At 26.9% G+C, this 13,032-nt stretch overlaps 1 protein-coding gene across 2 annotated transcripts in view; it reads left to right on the forward strand.

Moving 5' to 3' along the window:
- Nucleotides 1-13,032, forward strand: part of LOC107445377 (collagen alpha-1(IX) chain) — a 158,994-nt gene that overhangs the window by 32,793 nt on the left and 113,169 nt on the right. For both annotated transcript variants that reach the window (XM_043039897.2, XM_043039898.2), the window contains exon 2: nt 3,780-3,856. In XM_043039897.2, the coding sequence (XP_042895831.1) occupies nt 3,780-3,856 (77 nt within the window). The remainder of the gene's footprint in view (nt 1-3,779; nt 3,857-13,032) is intronic.

Raw genomic sequence — 13,032 nt, forward strand, 5'->3', positions numbered from 1 at the left:
TGCAATAGCATAGTCTGTATTTCGACCTATTGTTAATTTTATGTTTTCTGATCTTTTAAAATTTTTGCGCGCAATTGCACGTTATTCACAAAATAAATCTACACTGACAATTATTTATTACATTATATTACATACATTACTAATAAATTAAAGCATATAAATTTTTTAAGTCGCTTAAGACTATGTAATTATAAATTGAACGAAATTTCGACGAAATTTGAACTAAATTGGTCAAGTAGTTCTCAAAACTGGGGTATTTATAAATATTGCTTTTTTTAAAAAAGTTTTTCACTGATTTCATTCAAATTTTGAATTTTTTCAATTATCTCTTTTAAAATTATATGTAAAATTACATTCTTCATAATTTAATTTTTTCGAATATAAATAAAAAAAATAACAACTAATAATTGTTATCAACTTTTAGTGCGGATTTTTAGTTGAAAAAATAAGTTTTATAAATGCATGCTGAAATATTTCAATTCGATAAAATAGTTCCAGAGATAAAGCACAATACATATATAGCCAAATCAGCATAAAAATAGATATTTTAGTGACCACTTTCCTGTAGTTTAATAACTATCGGGACCATATTTTCAACGTTGAGCCTATATTGCTACCACTACCGATTCGTATATTTATTCAGAGACAGTTTATTATTGATTTCGTAACCCAAATCTTTGGAACCAAAACTGCATAGTTAGCATGTAAAATTTCGACCCTTTGAATTGATGATTTTTAACATGATTAATTCCCCTCATTAGATAAAAAGTTAATCTGGCGCTCTGTTTTGTAATTAACATACTCCGCGCGGAGAAAAAAATTCTGATAGAATTACTAAAATTTCCGTCCTTCTTTGATAAAAAACACTTCTGTTAGGAAAAAACCACGATTCTGGTTGTTGAACCAAAATATATGGTATCTAAACCATTCAATTGGTAATTTTTCCTTTCATATGGTAACTGTTTACTGGAAATACTGGTTTTCAAAATTAGAGTTCTTATTACTACACATTTAGTAAAAATACAAAACTAAAATGTTAATTTTTACCGTTTAGTGTTACCGTTTAATGTTAATAAATGTTTTTTATGCCATGCTCTGAGGTATTGGGAAAAGATTACCAAATTTTACCTCATTTACTATCAAACAGCATGGTAATAAAACCAAATTTTATTGCCAATTTTGCCAGAAGCCATTATGAAAGCTCTTCGATAAAAATCACCGTGCTTTTTGGTGCTCCCCTAGGACCAGTAACACTGTAAATTTTACAGTGTTCTACTAGTTCTGATAATATTTTTTTCTCAGTGTATGTTTGTGTAAGTTTAATATGATTTGTATTTTTACCATTTATATACGTTTTTCTTCTATTTGTTATATAAAATAACATGCATCAGGAATAACATGAGGAAAAAAATAAGTTGATTTTTCTTAGCTTTAAAATTATCCTTCTAGTTAAAAACTAAAACTTTAAAAATTATTTTAGTATTAAAGCTTTACGTTTACAAATGTTTTAATTTATTTTCCTTGGCTTACTCAAAAGTATCTTTTTACGTTAAATAATTTAAGGAAATAAAATAAGTAGCTAAATTATGATGCTTGTATTCAGAGTACTTAAATGTCTCAGCAAATAAAGTTTATTTTTACACTCTTTAATAAATTGTTTATGTTCAGGATAATGAAACAATGATAGATTTTTTTTCTACTAAGGATGGCTTTAAGTTATCTAAGTGTTTAACTATACTGTTTTCCTTAACAAAAAGTAAGGTGCTTTTAAGAGACATATGAGGCTGATTTTGCGGTGTAAATGAATTTTAAAGTACATTGATGAAATTATTTTTGGTTCATAGTATAACCGCATTTTCAACCCCATGTGTACTTTTTTACACTTGTCAGACATGCATCTTTTGGTGAACCTGTCAGATATCAAGCTCTGGTGCTTTTTTCATACTTTAAGTTTTGTTTTTCAATGAAAGGTGTTTTATTTCACCTTTTAGATTTTGCAAGTAAACAATTTTGCATTCATTTTTACACTTTAAAAACTACCTTTTAAAATGCATGATGAAACACCCTTTTTTTGAATTTTTTTACACTGGTCAAACATCTATCTTCTGGTGAACCTGTCAGATATCAAGCTCTGGTGCTTTTTTTCATACTTTTAAGTTTTGTTTTTCAATGAAAGGTGTTTTATTCCACCTTTTAGATTTTGTAAGTAAACAATTTTGCATTCATTTTCACAATTTTAAAAACTACCTTTTAAAATGCATGATGAAACACCCTTTTGTTGAATTTTTTTACACTGGTCAAACATGTATGTTCTGGTGAACCTGTCAGATATCAAGCTCTGGTGCTTTTTTTCATACTTTTAAGTTTTGTTTTTCAATGAAAGGTGTTTTATTCCACCTTTTAGATTTTGTAAGTAAACAATTTTGCATTCTTTTTCACAATTTTAAAAACTACCTTTTAAAATGCATGATGAAACACCCTTTTGTTGAATTTTTTTACACTGGTCAAACATCCATCTTCTGGTGAACCTGTCAGATATCAAAATCTGGTGTTTTTTTGATACTTAAAGTTTTTTTGTCCATGAAAGGTGTTTTATTTCGCAATTTAGATTCTGAAAGTAAACCACTTTTGCATGCATTTATACCTCATTAGTTTTGTTTGAAAGAAGGTGAAATTATTCACTGTAATGAATTTGTAAATATATGTACAATTTTGGGAATATTCAGTTAAGTATCTCAGGCGGACCCTAAATAAACAGTTCAATTAGAAAATATAGAGTAGAGTTGCGTAATTTAAAGAGAAAATATGAAGTCACTATATGAAGTTAATAAATTAAGAACAACCTTTAAAATATGATACTTGATTATAAAACCTTCAGGTTGACTTTTTGAAGGTTGTTCTTAAGGTCAACTTCAAGTAAACCACACCACAAAAACGACTTAAATGTTTGTAAGGTTTGTTACTTTGTGCGTCCACCATCTTGCGCAATAGCAATACGTATAGAAATGTCAATTCTAATAAGTAAATTCTAGGTGAAAGAAAAAAAAGTATTTTATTTTACACTTCAAATAACTTAACTCGGTACATGCACATTTTCTACAAGTAACATTTATTTGTGCAACAGGTTATTGCACTACAGAGTTGAAAAGATAACTTGAGTACACTGTAAAACAAATTCCGGTTTAAAATGCGATAAAATGTACTAGCATATTAACTGCACTGTAAAAAAATCCGATTTAAACAACGGTAAATAATTTTACCCTAAATTCTCTTTTTACCGGAACATGTTACGGAACAAAAAATGTGATATTCCTTAATTTTTGCAGCAATAATTATCATGAAATAACTGAATCCCTGTAATTAAATAAATATTACTGTTAAAATTACGACGTAATATTTTACTGTAAAAATAGATTTTACGATAAAAAATATAGAAGTGATGTTTCACCCAGAATGCCGGTACTTTATACCGTAATTTCACCCAGAATTTTTCACAGTGTACAGCATCTGTATTTTTCCGTAGAATACATTTTTACGGTAATGTTTTATACTTTTATTCTTATTTTAAGTGATTTCACTATAAATATTATTGTATAAAATCACGCTACATCGGATTTTTTTTGTTGCATTAAGTCTTGTCACATTGTAAAAAGAATTGTCACATTGAGAGCTGGTACTTGTTACTGTAATTTGACCCAGATTCTTTTTCAGTGTACATCGTTTGATAGAATGTTAATCTATTTTAAATTTGCCTAACAACTTTTTTTTTCTTCTATCAGGAAACATGGAATAATACTTCTATGGAGGACTCTATATCTAGTCTCAACTTTTAAATTTTTAGATTATACAATTGCACGTAAGTAAAATTGTTTTCTTTTACTTTCTTGAGTCGAAATCACTCCTGATTTATGATTCAGTCTACTTTCAAGGCTTTATCAATCTTGATTCTTCATGAGTAATATATTCACCTAAATTCTAAATTTTAAAATTACAACAGGCGATTTTGTATGCCATAAAATTCAGTGAATGTCCATTTCTTTCTATGAATGTTGACATTCTCACAGTCATTTTGGTGAATGTCTGCAATCATCGAAATTCAGCAATGTATTTTGAATTAAAAATGTTCGTTTAGATTATTTTCCCCTTACACGCCTTCCTTCAGTCCATATTGAATGTTGACAGTTGCCGGAAGCGATGAAAATATTCACAAAAGTAAAAATATTCAAATACAACATTCACCATCAATATATTCTAAATTTCGACATTTATTGACTTAAGAGAAACTAATGAAACTTAATAAATATGCTAACATCAACGCAGAACGTCGACATTCTCCTAAGTGGAAATTTCGGTCATTCAGAGCAACATAAAACATTTCCGAGCAACATTTTCCGAATTTGAACTCTTAGTCCTTAAAATAATGTTAACAGCCTTAATTCGTTAATTCAGAAAATAAAATTTAAATGAAAAAAAATTTGCGCATAATCCTAAAACTCGCTTATTTATTGATTATTTCATACAAACAACTTACTTGTTTTTTTAATTATCATTTTATATATATATAGTTCAAAATGTAAAGAAAACATGGAAAAAAAATTATAAAAATCAGAAAAATAAAAGATAATCTTTTTTTATCAGCTCACACGATTATATCTGCAAAAAGAAGTGCTTTCTAATATTGTATCAATATAGCCAAAGCAAAATATAGCAATACATTTGTGTGAGGAGCACTCAAAAAGGTTTCAATAAATTTACAACAAATTTCTTAAATTTACACACCCCAATCTTGAACCTAAATAAGTCTTTTATCCAAAATAAATTATAATAAAATAATAACTTAAATATTAGAAAAACTGATTTTGAAAGCATGTTTTTTGCTAAACTATAATTTAATAATTTTTGACCCCGTAGAGAGAGAAGTAAAAATTAGATGTCATTAGTATGTTGAGTCATAAATTACGGTACTTCCTGTAACTCATTTTCGGATTTCAAGAGCGTTTCTGAACTTACCTTACTTTACGATGAACTTACCGAAGTCCAAAGCCTAAATGTAAGAAAAATTAATTATAAGAAATTTTATAAAAAAAAAAAAAAGAATTCTATAAGAGTTGCATAGGGAAAAAGTTACTTTGTTATCATGTGTAATAATTTTTTACCCAGTGAAAGCTAAATCAGAAGTCAAATATTGGACTTAAAAATTAATTAATCTCTCGTATTTTCTGTGACTCATCATCGGATTTCAAAAGAACTTTTGAAGTTATTGACCTAAATCTAGAGAGTAAAAAAGCATTTTATATAAATAAATAAATAAGTTATAAAAAACTGAAAATAATAAGTAAAATGAAATGCTTAGAAAATTTTTCTCGAAAAAAATTCTTTTTTGTTATTGTTGTTGTTGTTGACTTATTCCTCTTGGTCAGCCGTAGGCTAACCAAGTCAATGAGCTCGAAAGTCTTCAGGAAATCAAATACAAGTAAGGGACCAGAGTAGAGGTCTTTCTTTTCCAGACCAAGACAGTGGCTCTTTGGCCTCTTTGGTAATGAGAATGCTGATCTCTTGGCCAAGCAGGGAGCTTCTGATAGCACAATTTCAAGTCGACCTTTGACCTTCCCTGAGATTTGCTCCAAGATCAGAACCACTTCTTGTTATTGTAAATTTTGCAAAAGCCATTTAAGTAGAGTCATAAATTTATTTGTTATTAATTTGTCATAAATTTATTTATTTGTTTATATTTGTTATTGTAAATTTTGCTATTCAATATTCCTCATATAGAGAGAAGGGTAAATCAAAAGTCATTTAAGTAGAGTCATAAATTTACCTATACGGTACTTCGAGTAACTCATCATAGGATTACTAGAGAACTTAATTTTACAAACCTAAATCTATAGTCTAAATGATCTTTTTAATAAAAAGTATTAATAACAATCTGAAAAAGAAATCTTTGATAATTCCGGCGAATTGCTAATGAGATCATTTAAGTAGAGTCATAAATTTACCTAAACGGTACTTCCAGTAACTCATCATAGGATTACTAGAGAACTTCTCAAATTTACAAACCTAAATTTATAGTCTAAATGATCTTTTTAATAAAAAGTATTAGTAACAATCTGAAATAGAAGTCTTTGATAATTCCGACAAATTGCTATTGAGATCATGCAGAGCGAGGAAGGGATTATTAACATCAAAAACATTTTTGTACTAGGCTCAAAGATGGCACCTAGCAAAAGATGATTAAATTTCATACTAGCTAGGCAAATAGGCTAGTTTTAGATTATTCCAATGCTTATTTTGCTCTTCGCAACTATTTTAAATTGTAAACACTAATGTAAACTGATTTTTTTTATTTACTTTCATGTTGTTCTGATATTTTCTTCAAAAATATATGTTAATTGGCGTTAAGTTTAACATTAAAGTGTGGTAAATATTAAAGTAATAACTATTAATGGGTCTATTATGTACATACTTCTGATGGGTTAGAATTATTATCATTAAACATTCATTGCCACTTTTTTTGTTGGTTTTTACTGAATCAGATCTGTCCTTTTCAAATGTGTTGCTTCTTTGTCATATGATAATTGTGCAACGAATAATTGCAGCATCTAAAAAATCCATTTCACCGTGAAATTTTATACCGTAATTTTTACAGAAATGTGTATCTAATTAGGGTGATTTAGTGATTTTGCTGTAAATATTATTGTAAAAACTACGATATATCAGATGTTTCATTCCATAAAATTTTACGGTAAAAAATGGCTTTAGCAGTAAAAAAGTACTGTCAACCTGGTTTCCGGTACTTTTTATTGTAATTTAAACCGACATTTTTCACTGTGCATGATTATGGTGTTTATAAGAAAACATAATTTTTAGTAATGGGCAACCAGAACGTATTACAACTATGGTAGGTACACTGACTTCCTACTATTTGATGCACTGAGCATAGCGGGAATTTAATACTAAATCTATTGCAGTCTAAATATAGTATAAAAGAAAAAGGCAGTTTTATTGCGAAAATCTTATAATGTGGTGCATAAGATAAATATTATTAATTAAATGCAGACACTGAAGTAAGGTTATGCTTTTTATTTATGAAAAGCTTTAGCCGTTTTATTCATTTTAATATTTTTTTTTTGTTTACATATTTTATTCATGCTTTAATATCTCATATTTAAAAAAAGAAGCCTACAGTAAAAATATTATATGCAATTAATTTTTCTTTCATCTATCCGGAAACAGAAAAAGAAAGGAAAAAAACTGTATCCATGAATATAACTAAATTTAATAACATAAAAAATTATATTTATTTATTTAGAAAATACATATTTATTTAGAAAAAATAAAATTATAATTATATTTTTTTTTAGTAAATTAATACGGATTTACAACTATAAATAAAATAAAAATTGCCTTTCAGTCATAAGTCTAAGTTTACTTTCGCGGTGATAAAATACGCAAAAATGAAAACATTTATATAAAATCATATTTCGTAATGATATTTTATCTACTTCAATTGATATTAAGATAAGAAAAATATTTCTCGTGACAAAAAATCTTTCTTTTTTTCTAATAGATGGCAGCACAACTAAAAGTTAAGAAAGCAATGCTTCCTACTACCTGAATCTTAAAATCAAATTAAAATTTTAACTAATTTTTTAAAGAAGAAAAAAATACTAACTAGAAATAAAAATCCCTATGAAATTACTTTTCAATATAATCAGTAACGGTAAGGAGATTTTGAACACCTTAATTATTTTTATATCGATATTTTATTATTATAAGTTATTCTTCTCATCTTTGTATGCTCGGAAAAAAAAAGCTACACTTGATTTATTTTTTAAACTTAATTCAAATAAAACGTGCAAAAAAAATCTATAGTTTTAAACTATGTGTTGCAAGAAAATTAATGACTGTGTTTCGTCAGGCGTCAGAAACAAAATTAAATGCGACATATAGAGGGTGCAAACAAACAAATAAGAAAAAAAGGATAAATGTATTAGAGCTAAACTAATTAATTTCCTTTTTTTTTTTCTTTTTTGGTTTTCTTGGTTTAGTAAATCACCCTAAGTCAATTTTTCAAACAAAGAAAAAAAAATAAACTGTAGCTTTTGATTATATGCATAAAAATTAACATGAAATTGGATCATATGCGAGACACAAAATCAAATGTGAGGAAAAGAGTGAAAAATAGTATACAACAGTAAGTAGGAAATCTAAATTCATTCTACGTTTTTCTGTAAACTCTATAAAAAATCATCAAAATAATTTTTTTTTAAATAAAGAAAAAAATAAAGTTTATAGTACTTTTGACCATATGTGTGAACTAAAATTAAACAAAAAATTAGAAACCAGGCCTTGTGTGACATGAAATCAAACATGGAAAAAAGCGTGTTACAACAAACAAACAGAAATAAAAAGAATAGGAAAATTATTTACGGAATAAAAGGTGTTCACAAAAAAGGGTAGAATAAATTTAGTTTAGCTCAAAAAATTTTTGTTCGTGCTTTCTTTTTCTTTTTCTTTTTTTTTTTTTGTCTGTTTCCTAAATTTCTCACTATTTTTGTCTCATTTGATTCTGTCTCTCACATGACCAAGCTTCTAATATTATGTTTATTTTTAATACATATAGTCACAATTCAGAGTTTCTTCTTATGTTTTGTTTAATTACAAAAAATGGATATTCGTGATTTGAGTTTACACAGAAAAGTCGGAGGATTTTTTTAATGTCTATTGAATTTTTCCTTTTTATTTCTTTTTGCTTGTTTCTAGAGCATGCTATATTTAATCAAATCAAAGTCCACAATATACAGTGTGCAAAAAAAATAAATGAATAAGCGAACAAGCTTAATAACTTTTGATCTAATGATCGGATCTTCACGTACTGGGACTCAATTTTATAATGGTAGAGGGGCTGATCTCAAATATGCTAATTAATTAGTGCTTACGATATTTTAAGTTAGGAAATGAGATACAAAAACGTACTTCTTCTGAATAAACGTACCTTTTTTGATGGATTCGTATCCCCCTCCCTCCAAGAAAAATAAATAGGCTAGCTTCAATCTGTGATATATGGTCACAATAGTTTGGTCAGGAGAGTGACTCAAAGTTTGTGCTTATTTTGTTAAAGTTTGTGCAAAGTTAATGTTCATTTTACTTTTTGTGTACTTTATATTATCTCGAGAACTTTTTAAGCAAATTCAAAGCATTTTGTACACAATTATAAAATTTATTTATCCAAATATAATTCCATGCAAAGTATAACTTTTAGTAAATATTTATTACTTTTCATTATTTTATTTTATAACATCTGAAAAGCTTTTTAATTGTAAAGTATATAATGTTTTACATCATTAAAAAAAAAAAAAAAAAGCCAAAATGCAGCATTTGAGCGAAATCGGTGATTTTTGATTCTCGGCTCTTCCCTCTAATTTCGTATCTAAAAATATCGCCACCCCTTCGAACCTTGCAGATTGAGTCCTCGAACTTGAAGATCAGATCTTTAGATCAAAAGTTATTCAGAGTGGATGAAAAGTTGGTCAGTTTTATAGTTTGTACTCTTTATAATCTGGAAAATGCTCAATATTTTTAATTTCCTAAATTGCTTGCATATTACTTCAGAAAATTTTATACATTCTATAATTCTGAATTCTGAATAATTCTGAATATAATTCTGAATTTCCAATTTCTGAATAAAGGTCATTTAAGCAATTGGATCTGATCATGCATTAAAAAGCTCTCAGAAAATCGATTAATAATAGCTTTTACACTTAATTATCTGCAAGGAAAAGTGGCTTCATTAGGTAAGACTAGTCAGTGAAATAAAATTCTGATTGCTTTACCGTATTAGGTTAAAGCAGTTAATAAACGGTTTTTCTCACAGTTAATACTTTCAATACCATCTTATTTATGGTTACTTGACTTTTTTTGATTGAATTTGGTAAATTAACAATTAAATAAATTGCTATTTAACCATTTCATCCGAAAAATTTCTACAAGTTGTACAAGTATGGTGGTTAGAGTATTTTACAATGATCTCTGTGGTCCTTGGTTCGAACCCTGCCAGCAGACAAAGCATTTTTCTCACATATTTCTCCTTCCAATGCACTTTTGAGACAATGAATATTTGTATTTGCGTGCTTTTGCGTAAGTGTGTATTTGCTTTTTCAATTATGAATACATGGGATTTTCAAATTCGACAATAATATGTTTCGGAGATATTTTGACGAATTTTTGCTCAATTTTGAAAAAACCCTTTTTTTACAGAGTAGACATTTTACTCAGCATAGCTGGACAATTTTTTAAAATTGGTGCTTATCCGGACCCCTTAGTTACTCTTTGTAGGGATTACGTCATTATGGATAGGCCCCTTATTTTCTTTTGCCGTGCGCTTCGTTGTATCACATTGATTGAGCGGTACTGGGGCGGAGGGGGTTAAAAATCCGATTGCGATAATGTCCTTCTTAATTTTATTCTTTTATTGCTCTTTGTTCTTTTTTTTTTCTTATTGCATTTTCTCAAGTTCTCAAGCTCTCTGGGCTTTAAAAAGAGTTTATGCAGGATAATTGAAAACTCAACTTTAATTTTATATATATCAAAATTCAAATAAGTGCATAAGAAAAGAACTTCTACTGAGTTTTGTCCAATGGTCAACATCCAACGGTTCATTGTGTTGGCTTAAGGTACAACATATGATAGCTAATTGTAAATACTTTTGTTTACTATTATGCTTGTTTTCTAAAGAGAAAGTTAGCTTTTTAACTTTCTCAGTGATAACGATCATCAAAGGCATCTAATGAATAAATTTTGCCCCATACATTCAAACAGCTTTGCATGCAGCTAACTCAACTCAATACTTATTATACATTTGTTTCATGACTTATATTAAAAGAGTAATAAATTTGATTACTATTTAAATGGGTAAATTATAATCATAGTTAAATTAAATTAATAATAATAAACTCTTTTTATTTTTTTAATATTAAGTTTTGATTAAAAAAAATTATGCTTTAATCAGATTCATGCCTATTAAAACTTAATAAATTCTTTTCTCTTCAGTTTTATACAACAGGAAAAATCGGATATTAATTATAACTGAGTGTAACTGATTGTATTATAATTTAGTTCAAAAGAATAATAAATTTGATTTTTATGCAAATGTAAAAAATATGGTGTTAAATTAGCTTTATTGTGATTTAATCATATATAAATGACTTTTTTTTAATAATGTCTGGATAAATGTGATCGTAATGTAAATGGACAAAGAAATCAAATTTGACTTGCCTTGTTGTTTATTTGCTTATTTTTATGACTAATTTTATTTTATCTTTAAGTTTTAATTAAAAAATGCTTTGACAAGATTCATGCCTATCTGTAGTTCAAGAAAATCTTTTCATGAATGGTGGACTACCGGTAAAACTTTATAACTTAATAACTTATAACTTAATAACTTATAACTTAATAATTTATAACTTAATAACTTATAAATTAATAACTTATATCTTAATAACTTATAACTTAATAACTCATAACTTATAACTTAATAACTCATAACTTAATAACTTATAACTTAATAACTTATAACTTAATAACTTATAACTTAATAATTTATAATTTTATAACTTATATAAGGTGATTAAAAGTTAACGCAATACACTATTTTATAATTTAGTTTCAAAAATAATAAACTTAATCATTATGTAAATAAATTAACAAGAAAATTTCAATTTTTTTTTCTTTCTAATTCATTGCAAGTTCACTGTACAATGAATTCGTTTAAGTGTTTCTGTTTAGATATTTTTACAACTAAATAGAACATTCATTTTTTTAATTAACAAAAATTAATTTTTTCAATAATGCTTCACAATTTAAACTGTAAAATAAATTAATTAAAAAAAAACTATTTTTAGAAAAACATTAAAATTACTAATAGTTAAGGAATAGTCTGATAAAATTAAATTTAGTTTATTATGTTAACTTGCAACACATTAATAAAAAAGGAATGATTTATGTTTAAAGATATAAAAAATATCTTTTCAAATTTTATGTTATTAAAAAAACTTATTTTTACTTCAAATATTTTACTAATTCAAGTACCCTTTTGTTTTTGTGCGAACAGATTTTATTGAAAATCATGATGGAACATGAGCAATTTTTTTGCTTAAAATTATACTCAATATTTCTTAATAAAGAACTATTTTTTAATAAAAAAGAAACTCTTTACGCAAACAAACTTTGCGTTTTAAAAGTAATGAAAACATGAAATTCAATTAGTTTGCATTTTCATTTTTAGATAGATGTTCAGCTTGTATTATTACTTGAACTTCAAAACTAATTTACGTCAAAGTTATCATTTTGCATAAATTAAATTATAGATGCATTTGGTTGCATCGAAAATTTTATTCGGATGATTTTAGAAGCTACTCTCCGTTATAATTAAATCTCAAAAAATTCTTCAGTCTCTATGATCAAATGAAAAGGGCTTTCAATCTTAAAGTTTGTTCATATCAATTGTTGCCTCATTAGTTATTAATGAATGTCTAGCACAGATGAAAAGTACAAATAGAATAATGATGATAAAACTTTTGGTTATATTTAACAATCTCAAAATTTGACTGCAATATTTCTAAATATATATTATTTCAAGAATTCTGAATATATGTCACAGTTAAAGTAATAAATCAGTATTAATAATTAATAACAGCTTCTTTTGGTCAAAGTAAGAATAGTCGCAAATTATTCTCTTCAACCAGTTATTATTAATGATAATGAAGTTTGGTCAATGTGATTAAACGGTTTATATAGCTTTGGGACATGGGTATGCCTCTTTGTATATGTGTTACGGTTAAAGTGATAAATCCGGTAATTATTAATACTAACCAGTCAAAATTAATAATAACAGCTTCTTATGGTCAAAGTGAGAAATAAGAAAAGGAGATTCCCATATCGTAATCTGTGACAGAGTAATCGCCAAGTCTTGGCAACTTCCAGGCAGTGGCCCACAAGAAATTTAAAAAAAAAAAAAAAAAAAAAAAAAAAAAA

The sequence above is a fragment of the Parasteatoda tepidariorum genome, chromosome 4 (assembly GCF_043381705.1).
Source record: "Parasteatoda tepidariorum isolate YZ-2023 chromosome 4, CAS_Ptep_4.0, whole genome shotgun sequence".
NCBI lineage: Eukaryota > Metazoa > Arthropoda > Arachnida > Araneae > Theridiidae > Parasteatoda > Parasteatoda tepidariorum.